The sequence below is a fragment of the Embiotoca jacksoni genome, unplaced genomic scaffold (genome assembly GCF_022577435.1).
Source record: "Embiotoca jacksoni isolate LCO1_2020_lvr unplaced genomic scaffold, fEmbJac1.0.p SCAF_29, whole genome shotgun sequence".
Classification (NCBI taxonomy): Eukaryota; Metazoa; Chordata; class Actinopteri; family Embiotocidae; genus Embiotoca; species Embiotoca jacksoni.
In genome coordinates, this window is record NW_027185380.1 from 220,415 (window position 1) to 239,358 (window position 18,944).

General features: G+C 43.2%; 1 protein-coding gene across 1 annotated transcript in view; it reads right to left on the reverse strand.

Annotated features, from left to right (window-relative positions):
- The window catches only part of map3k5 (mitogen-activated protein kinase kinase kinase 5), a 60,569-nt gene extending 44,945 nt beyond the window's left edge, over positions 1-15,624 (reverse strand). Inside the window, exon 1 of the mRNA XM_069161871.1 lies at positions 14,611-15,624. Coding sequence (XP_069017972.1) covers positions 14,611-15,058 — 448 coding nt within the window. The 5' untranslated portion in view covers positions 15,059-15,624. The remainder of the gene's footprint in view (positions 1-14,610) is intronic.
- Between the last annotated feature and the right edge of the window lie 3,320 nt (positions 15,625-18,944).

Genomic DNA, 18,944 nt, shown 5'->3' on the forward strand with positions numbered 1-18,944 from the left:
TTTTGTCTTTACGTTTCAAAACTACACGTTTTAAATAGGCTGTTATTTCTTCCTTTACTTAGGAAGTAAGTAACTTAGGAAGTTAATGTGGTTGCTTTATTCCCAAGGAAGAACACATGCTGGGAAATGTTTAGTTTAACCATGATTGTGATGTTGCTCCCTTTCATTTGTGGAGGGGCCCAAAAATAATATTTGCACCACGGCCAATCATAATTCATTTTTTTCTTTTTCTTTAGTCAAAAACGTTGTTGTTCTGATTCGCTCTCATCAGCATCAATTCCAGCTGTTTTCAACAAAAAAGGCTCTGATAATCACGCTTCAGACTTTGGAAACCTGCCGGTGAACGTAGTAGAGCGCTCAGCAGCCAGCCAGAGAAATGTTTCAGGAGTTGGTAGAAATCAAACAAGCTAAAACCAGAGGGAATATTGGACTTTAATTGGCGAGATGGCCAGAGACATGACTCTAAATAAAAGCTAAAGCTGTGTGTGTCAATAAGGGACTCTTTGCTGACAGGTTTAAAAAAATAAAAAAAATACAACAACAACAATAACCTTGTAATATAGTAATGTAGCCCTCCTGACTGACAAGTAGCTGTCGAAGCTATATAACATTATTCCAATACAACACCAAATTAGTGACACTCTCATTACGTGAGGATTTGAAGTAGATCACTAAGTAAAGTGTGCGCAATTACAGTAAAGCCCAAGACAGCACCCAATCCATCACGGCAAATTACTCGAAGCGAGCATGTGAACGCTCACAATTTGAGTGCACGGTTAACATCAAGCAGTCAATTTAATTTAGCGGCTCGGCGGCTGCATGACGCCGCAGCGCGAAGCCCATCAAGAGTCGGGCCGGTTGTAGCGGTGGAGAGCTTTTCATCAGCGACGATGATAATAATCAGCATATGCAAATTCAACCAGGAAACAGGTACTTATTGTTGGCGTCAGAGGTTTCTCATCATCAACATCCCCGTTTCACACGAGCTCCCGGAAAACTGCCTCGCTTTTTTTTTTTTTTTTTTCTCCTTTTCACAGCCCGGTAAGCCGAGGTCGGGACGCGACGGGTTTTAAACTCGGCGGCTCTTTGCAGAGATGGTGGAATATCAAGAGGGTTTTTTTTTTTTTTTTGTTCCCCGGATGAGCAGCCAGCGTCTTCGCATCAGGACGACTGCTCTCCGGTTCGAGCGCAAGCTGGGTTTTCACTTTCTGACGTGCAAGGCGGAGAGGGAAAGTACGCCTTAATCCTCACCAGGACAGGCCGCCGCTTAACAACCGCTCGTTACATCCGTGTCGGTGACGCAACCCCGTCGATGACACCGTCACGATCGCTGGCCGTTTAAACTAGACAAATATTTTGAAAACCACGCCTAATCTCGCAGCAAACCTCGACAATCCTGCACATGATGAAAGGCTCTTTAGCTCATCGTCTATCTTGTGCACACAAGGTGCAACTGAATGTCAACATCCAGACAGCACAGGTAGCCTGATGAATAAAAGATAAGTTTGTCTCATTTCTGTGCTGGCTGTCGACCCCATCAATATTACATCCGAACGAGATTTTAATGCAAACAGGCCATTAAAAGGCAACGGTGCAACTCAGCTCGGCTGTAACGGCGCAGCGGTGACTTGGGTTGGATCATTTTGTGTTTTGCTCAGCTTGGGAACATCACCTGAAAACGTTCGCTGCTCGGTCACAAGGCAGGTCTGATACGGGGAATGAATAAAGAGCTCAGCCAACTGTGTTAACATATGAGAAAAGGGCAAGACTGGAGCGCGTCGCGAATAGCAATCAGTTCTCATAAGTGCTTTGTACTCGCAACAAAGCCCCCAACAATAGCTGACAACACTCGACTAGCGGTGCACGATGTCGTCGGCGTGGTGTGTATATTTCAGTCGGGCTGAATAATAAAGAATATAACACATTGCACGGCGGCGATACGGAACCATTTAAATCCTTCATTTTCCTGACAGGATAACACATTGTTACGTGTCTAAAAGCAACAACAGCAGCTCGGTGACGCGTCTCCTCATAGAACCGACATCACATTCTGGTACCGAGTTGGCTATTTCATCGCCTGTAATAAACTGCGGTGTCATCGTAAGGTGGATGTTGCTGTGCCAACATGCACAATAAATTCCTGTAAAAAGCACCGTGGAATTTAAAAGAGACTTTTATTTTGAAGGGTACATCTTATTTTGTACAAATGTAGAATCTGCTTGCAGCCCTGTAAGAGGAAATGTTTTATATTTAACAGAACTTAGCAGTAGTTTCATTTCACAAACAGCTTCCTCTTTTCATTTGAACGTTCTCTCATGGAAGAATGTATTTTACTTACAGTTTCCTGTCAGCGATGTTCGCTGAATACTTCACTATTTTAATTTGAACAACTTCACTAATATTTGTGTATTTTGGAACTAAAGTTGTATTTATTTAAATGCATGACTCAGCAAATTAGGAGCAAAGTTCATCGAAGGCATGAGTGGCCGGGCTGCCGAGCAGCTTACGAGGTGTCCTGTTGAAACTATGCTGGCTCTTGTTCCGACACCATGTGACTTTTGTGAATGGTATTACCCAAGCAAATGGACCGTTTTATGCCAGAGGGACCCAATTTGAATGCTTTAGTTTGCCCTCAGTTGCAGGGATGCTGGTGCCTTGTAATAAAGTGAAGTCCGTGTTTATTATATACAGCATACAATTAGACCCGCTGCAACTACATCTGCAAGGATGTTAAAACATAATCCTAATGAGCAATAAATGAACCAAAGGTGGAAATACTTCACAGTTCAAAAGAAAGCGCTCCAGACATGACGTGAATACGTGCTAGTAAAACATCACACTTCAGCGGTAATGACACGCTACATCCAAAATGTGTTTTCGCCTTTATGACGGGCTTTTTGCCAAGCTCAGGACAAAAATATTGATTTCATGGACAAACAGGACAGAAAAAGGAAGTGTTATACACACAGAGACTTGGATTCAAGAGCCTGTGAATATTTCTGGAGCACATTCAGATGTCCTGATTGCCTACCAATGCAGCAGCAGAGCTGAGAGCATGCCAACGTGATGGCAGACCTGCCAGCATAGTGTTGACAGAAGGATGCGTGAAGTAACTTGAGTCACCCAGTTACCCTTTTCACAGGCGCCGCCACCTGCTCGCATGCGTTCACCTCGGCTGCTGTTGGAAGTCTCTGCGTTCACCTTAAATCACGGGTAAACCGAAATGCGTCAGGGGTGAGGAAGACAGACCGATAAAACGGGAGCAAAACGCGCACGGCGACGGCCTGATAATCCTGCTGCACCTCCTACGGCTGGACCTGCTTCTGTTGACCAAAACTAAATTGATTCCCTCGCCTACTGCTCAAAGCAGAGGAGGGAAAATAATTCAATACTCTCTCACACTGTTTGGCTTTCAGCAGCACTCGGCCTGCAGCTTCCTCGGGCCCCGCGGTGCCTCTGAAGGGGGAGAATCAGGGAGAGGAGAGCGGGAGGAGGGCAATGGGTGATGAGCAGCTCAGAGAGCTGCATGAATTTACTGCAGATTGTTCTGGTGTCCGTTGGCTCCTCTTTATAGATCCTCCACAGCCCTCCTCCCGAGAGCCTCCGTCAGTTCCACATGCTCGTTTCGGGGGGGGTCTGCTCAATACTTTAATCACAGCACGATCTAAATGGCACTGGAGACTGTTCGAGTGGAAATGGATTATTTCGGCATTGCAAAGTCTCCGTCTACTCCGTGCCCAGAGCCAAACGGAGAGCATACATTTGGACACAAAGAAATCTATTTTAATGAGTGTGGGCTGCGTAGAAATGTAAACAGTCGCTCCCACCAGCCTTCAGCTGTAAACAACACTGATAATGTGTGCATCACTTACACCAAACATCCCTAAAGCCACATGATATGTATGCGTAACACAAAACAACTTGTTTGCGCACTTGACTGAATGGATGTTGACGACTACACCTGCAACTACCAGTTATTATCAGTCGTGATTCATCTGCAAATTTAAGATTAGATTCATATATTCTATGGTAAAGATTTTCCGTCTTATTACGAGCATCACCCACAGCCTTCTTCATCTGTGGCTCAGGTAGCGTGATGACACCGAAGCAAGTTTCATTCGCTGCGGAGAGGAAAGCTAGAGAGTGAATCTTGAGTATTTTATCAGAAAATATGCAACTTATGTTTCTAATTCATTGATAAATCTTCTAGGCTACGCACCACATAAATACCTAATACAAAATGTTCCTCATAAGATCCCTAGATGACACTTTCAAACTTTGTATTTTGTCCAAAACAGGAAAATATTGAATTCTAAGTGACATAAAAATTGAGAAGGCTAAAAACTAAAAAAAAAAATTCATTTTTTGCTTGATAAAGGACTTGAATGATTAAATAATTATCAAAATGTCTCCAGAAACACAGTAGATGTAAAACTAGGGCATGACAAACATCAAAATTACAAGTACAGTCAAACAAATATTACCGATGAGCAAACAAATGGTGGCTTTTCTAGAAAAGTAGTTACAAAAGTCAAAGTGCTCAAAGCCGTGACATGTTTAGACTTCCTAATGCGTAAGAGATGAAGCATCAGAAAACACCTCCCAGACGGCAGCGATCTAAACCGGTCGTACATGTGTGGTTTATAAATGATTTATAGGCTGTGTTCGCCATACATTTGGAGAGGCTTTTAAATTTTCATGACTAAGATACCACTGCAGAAAATTCATTCCTGCATCAAAATGAAGGAATCCAGACGTATTCAAGTCAAACGTTCATACCGGTATCTGCAAAAGATAAATCAAGATGCTGCATAAATATGTCAGCTTGGCTCCGCCCGCCTATCTCTCAAACGTTTTTAGCGTTTGTTGCGATTACATTCTGGAAACCCTGTTTACGTTAAGGTTCGCTCAGCCACTCTGAAGGATTGACCAATCAGGGACCAGAGGTCCTTATAAAACTTCATACTCGTGAAAATGTCAGCGCATGCCGGTGCCAAAAAGCCCCTGCAATTACTTTACCGACTGTGTGTATACAGCGGTCAGCCAGGTGCCGGCTGTGTAGGCCTGCGGTTTCATTGTGAGGGCCACTGTTGGACTCGAGCAGCGGAGGTGCAGGAGGTAAATAAAGCACTCGTTACAACCAATTACATAACAGCTACACATAAGATGTTGTAACCATGGCGACTCCAGTGAGGAAGCTGCTGTAAGTGATGTGATTGAAGCCATCAGTGTGTATAGCCGCTGAGTTTTTTTTTTTTTTTTTTTTTCCTTCTTCCTCTTATCTCTAATGGAGAAGGAAGGGAATGAGGCTGTCGTAAGTGGGGCACAGTGCAGCGGCTGCAGCTTTTTCCAAAGACCTCCGTTCCACACAGAGGACACAGCGAGAGACAGTGGACTTACTGTCTCTAAAGGTCCACTGGAAATCATTTCATGCACTCCAGAAGTCCCCTGAAAAACTGACCCTTTAAAAAGAGCATAATGTCCAAATTCTGGGGTGGCTGTGGATCAGCTGGTCGAGCAGGTTGGAGGTTTAATGTCTACTTGCTGAGGTTTCCTTGGGCACGACACTAAACCCCAAGTTGATTACAGAAAATTATGATGTTCCGTCCATCGTCATACTCATATTTTTTTGCTTTTGTATTGATATTATTGTTTTTGCTGTGGTTGTCATATACATTATTTCTTTACATTATTTTCATGTGGTAGTATTTATTTGACCTTTATTTAACCAGGTAATATCAATTGAGAACCAATTCTCATTTACAATGATGACCTGTCAGCACAGTCCTGAGGTATTATCGCTGTATGTAAACTTTGTGTTTTCTATAACTTTGAATTTTTGATGCTATCTAGGTCGAGGCTTCAGATAAGTGCTCTGTGATTTTTTGTTTTTTCTTTCACCTCTTCGTGCACTGCACAGAATTATTTTTTTTTTTATCTTTGTACAGTGTGTGTTCAAACTTGTGCCAAAAAAAAAAAAAAAAAAAAAAAAAAATCAGGTTAGAGTAACATGCAAGATATTAGAGCCATAGATGTCAGACTTGAAGGTACTTAGTTTTCCTGAATGATGCACCAAAGTCTAAATTTGTCTTATTTCCTTTGAGGACTTGCGGGCTGCGTTCATGTCAGGTGTCATTTATCAGATTTTTACTCACCATTTTCTGGAAGGGTCAAAACTGGAAATGAGCTATGCTGCACTTCCAGGTAAAAAAAAAACAAGTTGTGTGTGCCTGTTCCTCAGGGAGTATCCATTACTCATGTGGACTGAAATTTTTATTGTTGCCCTTTTTTAAAAAAAAATTTTTATTTGGACTATGTCAAACTTTGGGTAAAAAGAAGCATAAAAGTACAAACTCAAGCCATAAATGGGGACTTTGAACATTGTGACGAATGTGACAACTAAAAGCTGAGGTCAAAATTGTCTCTTCAGGTGGTCAAACATCTGATTCAAATCTGATTCAGCTTCATGTGTGGCCAAATTAAAAAAAAACATAAAAGGATTTAAGAAGCAGTCTCCCAGAAAAACAATCCTGGGAATGGTGAAAAAAAAAAAAAGGCACCATACAAGCTTTCAGCTAAATATGTCTATCTATAAATACATCTCATCTCCCAGAGGATAACATGGGAAATGTAGACAATGGTTATTCAGAAGTTTCGATGCCCCGCCCAGCAGATATTAAATGCTCTATTTAATTTTAGACGTGAGTGCGCTCGAAAGGAACGACCAAGAACAAACCATGATGCAGGAAATGTCCCCAAACTGTTCTCGTCGCACGCTGGAGTCCCTTTTTTTTTCTTTTTTTTTTTTTTACATTTTCTTTGTTTTGTTTTTTTTACCTCTGGTCCACTTTGTTGCCTTTTCACACACATGAGATATTTTACAGACTGCAGTGCCATGACCCGGAGGAGAGGGGAGGAAACTCCCCGAGAACAGAATGTGAATTCATCCACAGCTGACGGACACACGGGGAGAAACCCGTGCAGCGGCAACAGTTGCCGTGACATGTCTACTCCACGTACTTCCTGCTTGCTTTTCAGTGGAACACAATTCAGTGTTTGAACCTCATCTCGTTACTTCACATGATGGGATTGAGTAATGATTATGCCGCACGGGGCAGAAACGAGAGTGAAATCACACCTGAACACCCTGAAAAGTGGAGCTTTTCGTCCCGAAACGGCGGCACGGTCGATAAAAAAAAACTCCTCACGTGATTTCTTGGTATTTTTGGAGCAATTCTTGAAAACTTTAAAAGTCACAGCACCTAAAAGATGTGAGGACATTACGTGCAGTAGTTTTAAAGGTTTATTTGGCCTTTAAACACCCCGGTTTTCGGGGATGGCAGTGTGATCTGGTCTACCATGCTGGTCCGAGCTGTAATATCTTAGCTGTTTGATGGTGTGCCATTAAATGTTATGTAAACATGCATGTTAGCCAGAAGGTGAATCCTAATAACTCTGTTGATCCTTTGACTTTTGCGCCATCAGCAGCATTTTGGCTCAACTGGTAAAACATGTCAACGTCGACTGCAAATTAGCAACTCAAACGCTTGTAAAGCTGATAACATTCCCATCAGCACGCACACATCAGCGTTCAACTCAAAGGACCGCCGTTCCTAAACATCCCCGACTGATCCTCCGTGTCCCAAAGCGCACTACATTATAGTTATGAGCAGCATGTCCTGTGTTCTCACTGGAAACATATTCAAATCAGACAGACTAAATATTGTGACAGGAAACGGAGGAGCAGCTCGCATCTGAAAAATTATATAAACTGTAGAGTTTTTGAGGTGGAACTGCAAGTAGTTTGGAAAAAAAAAAGACCTTTGCAACAAAAGTATAAACACGAGGAACATTTTTTTTTGTATGTCTTTTTGCAAAGTCGGCAGTACGTAGTAGCTTTCCGAAAGTTGCAGTTTGATTCCCATCCGACGGCACACACGCACTGCATCATTTTCTCTTGGTATAAAATTGTACAGTAGTTTCATACATTCTGTTTCAAAAGGTAATCGCAACACTGCAGTCTGCTGCAGTCTGATCGTGAGGAGAGAGGGGGAGGCTCACCCCTGCCACTGTCAATCATTTTCTTTGTTAGATTTAGCATGTTTGACAAGGAGAGCGGTGTTTTGAGTCCAAACTGTCACTTCACCAGGTTCAGGTACAGCATCAAGCTGATTCAGGTGTATGTTACTGACTTATAGAAGTCAAATATTGTCACATACTAGCTGCTAAAACAGCATACGATGGATTTGCAGCACAGCCACGGTTGGTCTGCTTTTCCAGAGGCCTGTACAAGGAAGCTGGATTTGCGATAATCGAGGTAACTTCAGGTTTAAGTCTGGATTTTACAGCACTGGTACTCCGGAGCAGGTTCTGTCTGCAGCATCAGTTACCATGGCGATGCATCCCGGTAAGAAGTGAACCAGCTTCGTAGTCATTGAAAACTCCAGAGGCATGAACGCAATTAAAAAAACAAGACTTTTTGTTTTGTAGGTTGTGTGTAGCAACCCTCCAAGAGACCAGACATATTATTATGAGAAGAAAAAACGAGAGAACTTTTCCCACGCATACACCCACTCTACAGCTCGTAGCCGATATCGTAAAATGAAACTCTTGCCACCCAAAAACATTGTTTTCTTTCCCGACAGCCGCCCGAGCGGTTTTGCACCCACTTCACTCAGCGACCTTTGCGTTGTGTTCGCAGAATCAAACCACTGAAACGAGTCAGACAAAAGCGGCAAACTATAAAGGACAATTGAGCGACGCACCGCTGCCTGGTTACGATGTCAGAATTAGATACTCAGAGCGCGTCGTCAAATTGTCGCACGGAGCCGCGTGTTCGCAGGAAGGGAAAAGAAGCGTCTAATAACAGCGGTTCTGACCCGAGAAAGAGTCGAGCACTTAACAGAGACGGAGAAGCTGCCGTCCAAAACAAATCAAAAATAAACCTCGTATCCAGATCTCAGAGCCAGTCACCGCTTATCATGATGATATCGTGATCTCACACCGGTTTCACAAAGACGCCAGCTTCCCCCTCCTGCAGCCTCAGATGAACCCTGATCAGTCCTGAAAGGGAGCTTTGATACTGCGCTTCTCCACCTCCTGTCATTTTTCTGAAGAGCACTTAAGAGGTTTAGCCCGAGGTTTATACTGTGCTCACAAAAACTTTATAAGGAGTCCCTTCTTAACAGACTTGTCTCATGTTGAAACACATGAGGACGCTTTACCGCTATTATTCGGCGGAACATGCAAAGATGTCTGAGAAAGAGCACTTAAGGGGATGTAACAGCCCGCTTGAGTGTTCGAACCACTGACATATTTCCATTGTAATGTGGTTTTCACAGCGACGACGAATGTCAGCTTCTGATTTTGAGTCACGCCGCATCCTGTTGGGAAACAGCAGCATGAAATAAAACAACATGCACTGGCAGCTCCGCCTGCAGCCAACCTCTCCCACCGAGGGGGGGGGAGAGCAGCTCTCTCCCCAGACGCCGGCGAGCGGCCCGTGGGCTAATTCCTCCTGACCTTGTGCTCTCTCACCTCTGAGAAGCAGCCAAGCATGCAGAGTAAACAGGAGGGGAGGATAAACAACTTAGCGGAGGGCCAGCTGATGGGATTTCGGAGCGGCGTGGCCTCCCGAGTGCACCGTCTTACCGCCGAAGAAGCTGTCAGCTGACGCCCGGCGGTGTTGACACTGGACATAGCGGGACTTCACTCGCCGTGCAGGGACCGCGTCCGTGCACCGTTTTGGATGCATACCACGGAGGAGAGATTCATTAAATATCAACTAATACCAGATTGAATAAACAGAAACAGAAGCTGACTTTTGCAGGAAAGAGCCGGAGAGACAGAAACTGGACGACATCACTGTTATAAACATCCTTCTGTTGCAACAGGGATTGTGTATTCAAATATTGGGACAAATTAGCACGAGTATAGCATGAGTGCTATTTCCAGTTCTTTCAACGTACCCGTGCTCGGGTACTTTGCAAACGGGAAAAGGGACTCAAAACATGTCCGCAGCATGTCACCATCTAGCAGTGAGATGTTTCGCCTGTTTTGTGACGACATGCAGGCGGGTTCTGCTGTTCAACTTGTCCACTGAGTGGATAAATACGTGATTTTGTACTTTTTTTTCCTTTTTTTTTTACTGCTTTTCGGGACAAAACTTTCCGCTACTGCTTTTCCATGTCCCTACTGGAACAAAAAGAAAAACTACAGGTGAAATTCAGAAACGTATTTCAATTCACTGCAAAAATAAAATGATCTTTTGCAAGGGGCAAAATATTTGTTAACCTGTTCAATTAAAACAAAGAACAACCTGTTCCAGCACGAACCTTGCAATATTAAGCAAGAAGGAAACACGTCATCTTTGCTTGTTTCACAAGTCGTTTCCCGGTTCTGTGATAAATACTGCTTCTGTAATGACGTCAATGTAAAGTTTAAGAAGTTAAGGATCACAGCGGGCCACACGGACACGATGTACCGGCGGCACAATGGGTTCGCAGAAGCTAACATGCTATAAAAACCTTTCGAGAGCTCGACACCGTGTTCCTCTCAGCCTTCCCAGCACTACTACAAAGCAAAAAAAAAAAAAAAAACACAAGTGGACCGCCTAAAAACAATTTGTTGAGTTTGTACCTGTGCAGAGCGGTGGAGTCGAGCTCTCAGCACAAAACGAGAGGTAAGCAAACACTCGAAGCGAGAGGCGGAGCTGCTCTCGAAGTGCTCAGAAACTCATTGTGCTGCCTATAAATGACACGGTGATGTAGAATAATGATCGACGGGGGAGATAAAAGCTCTGCATACCGAAGCTGTGACCCGACGCTCAAACCCGCTAAAACATGCGGACCGGCGCAAGTCTGCACAACTGATCTCCGATAAATACCAACACCAGCTGCCGTATTTGTTTTTTTTTTTTTTTTTAACAGATTCCCGTTGTGTTATCACTCATTTATCCAGTTGAGGAGACGGGTTATCTTTATCGAAACAATCATTGACGAATCCATTACTTTCTATGCCGTTCACAGCCGACGCGGACGATCCATTAGCGGAGGCCCGTAGCTGTCCGCTCGGCAATTACCCTGCTGATTGAAGTAACCGTGTCACTTAAACATAGCGAGTAATTTCCACTCGTGTGCATCATCATTGCTGCCGTGCATTACAAGGCTCATCACCATCGATCCATTTTATTTCTCCTGATCCTCCATTAAGGCGATCCAGTGAGACACAACTAACCGCTGCCTCCTCCCGACTCTTTATCCAAAGTAGAATACGGAAAAAAAAAATAAAAAAAATAAACATTTTAGAAAACACAGAAACACCTCTGAAAGCCTTCAACACGTCGTGCGTTTCTGATTTCAGAGCTCTTCAATAAGTCGGTCGTTTCTACTTTGCCTCTACATGCATGCATCTGTTGTCAAATTTGCTTGGATAATTTTCAGCATTTGGATTCTGGGAGTGCTGCCACCAAATTCAAAATTAATGCTCGACTACAAACGTTGTTTGTTGGCTTGTCTGTATCTTCCACCAGCAAAACCAGTCTATCACAGGAACAAAGTCAGAGCTTTTTTTGTGTGCAACTTTTGTAAAAATATATTTTTTTAAGTACAGTTGAAGAAACCACTCACTGCAGCCAAAATCATTTATCAGCAGGTGGATTAAATGTGAATATTTTGCTTCACCAAATATCGCCGTCAGTCTTTGCTGCATGAGGCAGCGGTGCAGAGGAAATGGAAATTCCTCATAACTTTACTTCCACATTAAAAAAACAAACTACAGTTGATATTACCAGTTAAATAATAGCTCGGTATTTACGAGACCCAAAATACCCTTTGTGGATAGTTCCTGGGTCTTGGAGATTGTTTCCAGGCGTTTCTTCTAAATGGGCGTAGGCCTCGGGTTAATTATGAAACTACGGTAGTGCCTTTAACCAATCAGCTTTGACCACCACATTCTGTATGTTGTAAATTTAAAGACGCGAGGTGCATTGTTCTTGCTACGGCTTCCATTTCTCGATATTTGCTTGCGCTGCTTCAAACAGTTTGTGTCACTCCATCTCCTGCTCGACCGCTCTTCCACTATTGCTGGAACGACATTAAGAAACGAACGCTTGACTTCAACGTCATTGCACTCGGCCAAACCCACGAGTCAGCGATCGGTCCGCCCTTCAAAGTGCCTGAGCGAACCATCACGCGATATTTGGAACTGTTGGTCGATAAAACAAGACCCTGGAAGATGTCACGATGGGTTCTTGTAAACTTTTATAGACATTTCCCTTAAGTGATTAACGGAGGATGTAGTCGGCAGATATGTAATATATATACTTTTTTTCAGTCATGGTTCTTTTCTTTTTAATGACTGAAACCAGAGCATAAACTGTAGATCCTCCACTATGTTTGAATCTGACTCAATGAACAGAATCTGTGTTGAACAGCTCCGTCGTCGGGAACAAAACCCCCAGTGATTAAATTCGATTCGATTAACCATTTTTTTCTCCTCACTTTTTCCTGTGTAATGGCCCGAGGGTTTGGCAATCAGGCTCTGCCATCTTCCAGCCAAATGCCCTCTTTGTCCACAGCATCGTGTGAGGAGGACATTTAAGGACAGTCGGGGACAGCTTCTCGTTGTATTCAAAATCTGGCAAAAAAAAAAAAAACGTCCCTCCAAATGAACAGGGACCCACACGCTGTCAGTCAGTCTCTGAGCTCATTGTTTAAAGTTGTTTTTTGTTTGTGTTGTTGTTTGGCCTTCATCTGTGGAACACACATTTGTGCAGGAAGAGGATGAACAAGTGTGTGTTTGAACCGATACAGCAGCAGCAGCAGCGGCAGCGGCAGCGGCGAGTTTCTGGGAAAAAGCCACAACTCTCCCATGTGTATTATGAGAAAATTCCACAGTACTTGAGAGAAAGAAGACCAAACCGAATACGGAGAACTCGATGTGTTTGCACAACTTATGATATGAGAAGCGACGAGCCTCTCTAGGAGGAACAGGCTCTACAACCGTCACTGGTGCGCTCTTAGGAAGGCTTTTAATGGTTTGATGCAAGTCAAATAATCAATTTAACTTTAGCATTTGAGAGGTTATTTCAGGTCAAATTAAATGGCTTTCAAATACAAGTTAACTCTGCTTTAACTGAATGTGGACTTTTTTTTTTTTTTTAGATAATAAGTACAAACGATAGAAAACTTAATCATCAGCACAGAAAAGAACAACAAAGTCTTGGAATTATTTTTGTCGCTTCTGTAACACCGTCTTGGCGAGGACACTAGCAAGGTTATTTTCTGGTTATTAAAGAATCATGAGAGCTCGATTATCTCCAGTAGACGCTGATTAAATTAAAACTGGACTTTTTTTTCTTTGATGTTTAGTTTAGTTCCTTCGAGTAAGTGACCGGATTCATCACATTTAAACCTATTTGATCATTTTTCTAAGACTGTCAGGCATTACCAAGAAGTTTTGGGTTGTTGACTTTGTATGTAGTCTTGATTTTTATTACCGTCTAACACTTGATGACTTAATCTGTTAAATTGTTCTTATCGGCGGCTTATTGCTGATCACACATTAACTATTGACAAGCCTTTAAGTACCTATAGTACCATAAGAATCTCTGCTATGTAGTTTTATTTCTACTATATTAGCCTGAACAAATCCTGATACCGACTATCTCAGTGAAATGCAGACACTTGCTGCTCAACACGCTCGCTAACCTTGTACATCCCAACTGTTCTTTATTTGACAAAAAAAAAAAAAAAATCGCCTAAAGGTCGGTTTTCCAGGGAGTTTTTTTGTTTTCTCAGCTTATGCAGCTGAACATTTCCAGTGGGGATTAGACGCCAACTACTACAATACAGTATACATAAGAGGTGGAAAGTGCTTTCAAGTTTGTTTCTCTGCGAGTCGATTCCAGTGGAAAGTCCAACCTCACGGCCCAAACCGTGACACTGCAGCACAATACTAGGGAGGGAAACTATATGTGTTGGTGTGTCTGTGTGTGTGTGTGTGTGGGGGGGGGGAACAACGACGACAATACCCCCCTCCCCCACCAAGGTTGTGGAGCAGAAAATCAAACAAGCTCCCCCCCACCCACCCCCTCCCCCAAATGGTGCTCTTTTTGCCCAATGAGTTCCAGCTTTGTTCACTGTGGTGTGGAAATAAGTGTGACATGATGAGCCTCTAGCCCTGACATGCTCAGCTGTGTGTTGTGTTTGAGGAGCACTGAGCAACCTGTCCCACTGGCCCAACAGTTTCCAAGAACAGAGGCATGCAGCACATGTGACCTTTGACCCCTGAGTGGAGTTTCTAGGAAAGGTGTTCCTGTGTCTCATGACGTAACGACGCCGATTCTTCCCTCATATATCTTGTGGCTTAATCAAATATTAAGTTAATTCCTATGAAATCTATCAAAATAAAAGTAAATCCAAACAAATGGGCCGATTTTAGGACCACAATTTAACACATCTGGACAAAGTTATTACTTTGATATAATATTTATATGATGTCAGTCTTCTTTATTTAAGAATTTCTCTTGATGAATGCAGTTTGGGAAGTTTTTTTTGAGGGGTGTTGGATGTAGAAGGATTTCAGAGGCGTCCTTCACTTTTGACTCACCTGCGTTGTAAAAGCGGTCCAGCACCGTGGTCTCCCCAAAGTCCAGTTTGCCAAAGTTGACGGTCTCCAGCCGGCTGCCCACCGCGTCGCAGGCGTCCTTCAGGCACTGCAGCGCCATGCTCTCCGCGTTATTCGGCTGGCTCGCCTCTCCGTTCACCACGTAGGCCACCGTCACCTGCCTGCTTTTGCCCGACTTGCCGGTGGACAGCAAGCCGCCACCGTCCAACGGGCAGCTACCTGGGGTCGGGCTGTGCACCCCGCCTCCCACCACCGAGTCCTGCCAGAAAGTCCCGGCTGCAGGGATTCCGCAGGCGCCGCCGCCACCGCCACCGCCGCCTCCTCCACTGTTGCTGCTGCTGCTGGCGTTTTCCCCGGTGAGGGTCTCTCTGGCGGGAGAGACACCGAAGCAAGGCACCGGTAAGGATATCCCGTCCTGGTCTTGACTCATCTTGTTGCAAGTGTCTGTCACTCTCTCAAAGCGTGGGTTGTGATGAGCGGCTTCTCCGCCAGTCCTCCATGGAGAGCCAGCGTTACGCACGGCGGCTACCCGTGGAACCTCTGCACGGGCACGACGTGCAACCTCGCTCCGTTTCCACACAGGTAAACAGTCTGTTACAGGCGGTGCAACTCCACATCATGCTGCATGCTTGCTGCAGATTGCGCGCTTTGAAAAACACTCGACAGCCACGGTATCCTGGTTGAAGTCACGACAACGATGCAAGGTGAAAACACCGGAGAACAAGCCACCAAAAATCCGCGCATTCCGTCTCAGCTCACAACAAACCCACCTACTTCTCGAAGTTGAGCAACACCGCCGGCGTCGGTGCAAGCAACGCCCACAGGGATCACGGATCTCACCACCGAGTCGAAGTTCGGCGCAAGTTAAAGGGATCGCAGCGGCGCAACGGCTCGTCCGGTCTCCGAAGTAAACCGTGCACGCTCCGAGGCTGCTTTTCATGCGCTGGCCGACCCTACCCAGTTTCCGCTGTTATCTTCTCGTGCAGATCGTCTCGCGCGCTGGGCGGAGAGACGACGGTGGGAGCCTTGCTGGTGCTGGGCGGAGACATCATGACCATATGTGGAGTTGTGGAGCCTGTTTCAGGAAAGGAGCAGTTCACCAAAAAAACAACAACAAGTAGCACTTTCTCCCTTCGTCCGAAGCTGTTCCACCAACGAGTGAAAATTAAGAAACCAATTGGGTCACCGATTTATCATCTGATAAGATAAACGCATTGACAGAAAACGAGAGAAGGAAAAGTCCAGGAAAATAGACTTTTATTGGACATTAATCTCCGTAATGATGCATGTTTTAGGAGACTGCGCACTCAAAGCATTTTTCATTATGTTGTAAACTAATTGCGTCATTTATCTTATTTGACCCAAACGAATTATGCTGCACAGTAGGCTTAATTATGAAACCGATTTGGCAACAGTTACAGCCTCCTGCAAGAGCAACGCTGCATAATTTGACTTTGTAATTGATCTAAACAAATATTGGAGCTCTCTTAACTCAGGACTGATTTAATTAATTCAAGTAAAATTTGAATTGTTTGTCATCTGTTTAAAACCCTATTGTTCGTGTTGCAAGGAGGACCTCTTGTGGTAAAGACGTGATATTACAGGTCAGGGCGAGGTGAAATATTTACATATTCATACGTAGGTGTAATAAAAACAACTGCATTTTTTTTTAATTAACATACAACACTTTAAGAAATAAATACATCGGATATATATTTTGAGTACTATTAATTAAAGGTATATCTGGAATAAAATATGAATCTCCAAAATATCTGGAAGATCTGTGATCTGTGATAACAAATAACCGTACTGTACTGTATATTACTTAGTCACATCGACCCCCCCCCCCCCCCCGCAAAATTAGATCCACAGTCAATTAAAAAGGATTACCAGTTACTTTTTTAAAGAGAATCTGATCATGTGTTTGAAACATGACTGCACGGACACAGCGTTTTATTGTGTATTTTATATTGCCATCAAATATGACATGCCCATTAAGTTGTGTTTGTAAATTACAATAATTTTGCCATTTGTTCACTTGGATTCAAATTCCACGAATACATCTGCAATATCTTTAAAACAAAAAAAACAACAACAACAACCATACACGGTTTGGGTCTTTCTGCCTTTTTCCCTTATTCATTTTTTTTCCTCCTTGTAATAATCCCTCCATCCGCCAGAGGTCGCCAGCCAGCGTGTCTCTCTCTCTCTTCCTCTCTCTCTCTCTCTCTCTCCATGCTCACCTCTCCTACCTGGCCACGCCCACTTCGCCTGATCCCACATCGACACACCTGCAGCCATCCTGCCAATCAGTGGATCTACTCCCAAGTTTGCCGCGAACTTGAAGCGTCATAAGTTTTCATCTCTCTGAGTTTAAGCCTTGGTTGTTGTTGTTGTTTTTTTTGTTTGTTTTTTTTGTCTTCTACATCATCATGTCAGCTTTTGGACCCTCCTGTCAGTTACAAATGTCAACGCCTCTTTGTAAGTAAACAGCCTGAATCAACGTCGAGCGTTTTTGGCTCCTTTTCCGTATAAAACACACGTGACACCTATTAATTAAAAAAAAAACAACAACCCTGCAAGACGCCTAATTTCAAATCACATGCAACAATGACACGTTTTGTTTGACATTAAGAATGAAAAAGAACAAAACAATAGTGATAGTAGCTGCTAAAAGTGTAGTTTTTGTTGTTATACCGTCATTAACGTGTTGTTCTTCAGCACCATAAGGTCGCATTTACCTTTACGTGTGATGGAGCCTCAATATGAAATTATTCACACTACTGCAACTGCATCTATTGGACGATATTCAGCATTGATTTGTCCGTATACTGTGTTCACGGGTGGATGATTGGCAGCACATTTTTTTTGTTTTGTTATGATTATTTATTAGTTAGGAACTTTTGTTACTTTGACAGTTAAACATATATCATATACATGTTGCTGCTTCTCTGACAAATCAATTACTTTCACTGTAGTTTTTCTACTACTGAGAGTCACCGCTGCACAATATTAAACAGGACCGTATTTAAATGATTTAAATTTTCAGGGAAACGGCTGAATAAAGGTAAAACCTCACAGGCCAGTCTCTTACACTGGAGTGCACTTTCCCCTTTCTGCCACTAGATGTCTCACGCTGACCATCTTTGAATTTTTTTTTTTTCCCTCCGCTTCCTTCAGTTTTCAGAGAAAACGCTGCCAAACCAAACACGTCCACAGGGCTGTGTGATTTCTTTAAACGCATCTGTCTGGTCTTCATCATTTAGCTGTGGGCAAATTACCGGATCACACCGACCATTCATGCATCACCGCGTCTCTCATTCACACTCAATATCAAGTGGAGTGGGCGACGAGGTGACGTTATCGAGCCAAATGACTTATTATTGGAAATGTACTTTTTACTCACTGCTGCTCTCGTTTGCGTCCCTCTTCTGTCATTTTCTCACTAATGAATTAACATAAAGCTGTTTGCGCTTACAGGTAGACTAATGAAAAAATAAAAGCAATAATTGAGAGACCTTTATTAAATTCTTAAAAACAATGAAGACACAGTAACACCACGAAGATTAAATGTTATAAAAAAAAAAAAATCTAAAAAAATCTGCACACTAAACACTCGGCACCGTGTGTCTTCCAGCCAGCGATGCTCGACACATCTGGCCGACTGAGCCGCTGAGCCGCTGCATCCTGCAGACGGGCCTCAAAGCTTCTCGCCGCTGGCAGTCAGTCGGGATCCGCAGCTTCCCGTTTTTAAGGTGCTACAGAATGTAAAGAAGTCTGACAAGGTGCTTCCAGCAATGTTTCAATTGAAAGGTAAACTTTTCTTTTGTTGATATCATTGTTGTGGTTATTATCAAGGGGCGATTGGAGAAGTATCCAAATCCTTTATGACTAAAAGTATCAATATTAGGATTTAAAGTTTCCTTTATGATGATACTTCTGTGCTGTTACAGAAGTATCATCAGTAACATGTACTTAAAATGTCAAAAGTACTTATTGTGCTGCATGTTCTCTGTCATATTATTACATATTAATTAAAAAAAAATATGAGCAATAATTTAGTTTGCAGCTCGTCCAGCTGAAGCTACGTTTAACTTTTCGTATTCTGCTGGTTGTGTAGTCTCTAAAAATGTTTTGTTTGCAAGCTGGTTATTAGAGGTTTTTTTTATGTGAAGTGTTATTCTAAATGAACAAACACCGTTGGATTTTATGTGTTGTCTCATGTTTTGACTTTTTTTTGGGATTGTATTACATGAGCCTCTTTCAGATAACCGTATAAACACTGTCATAATTACAACAGATATGTGTCGTAGAGT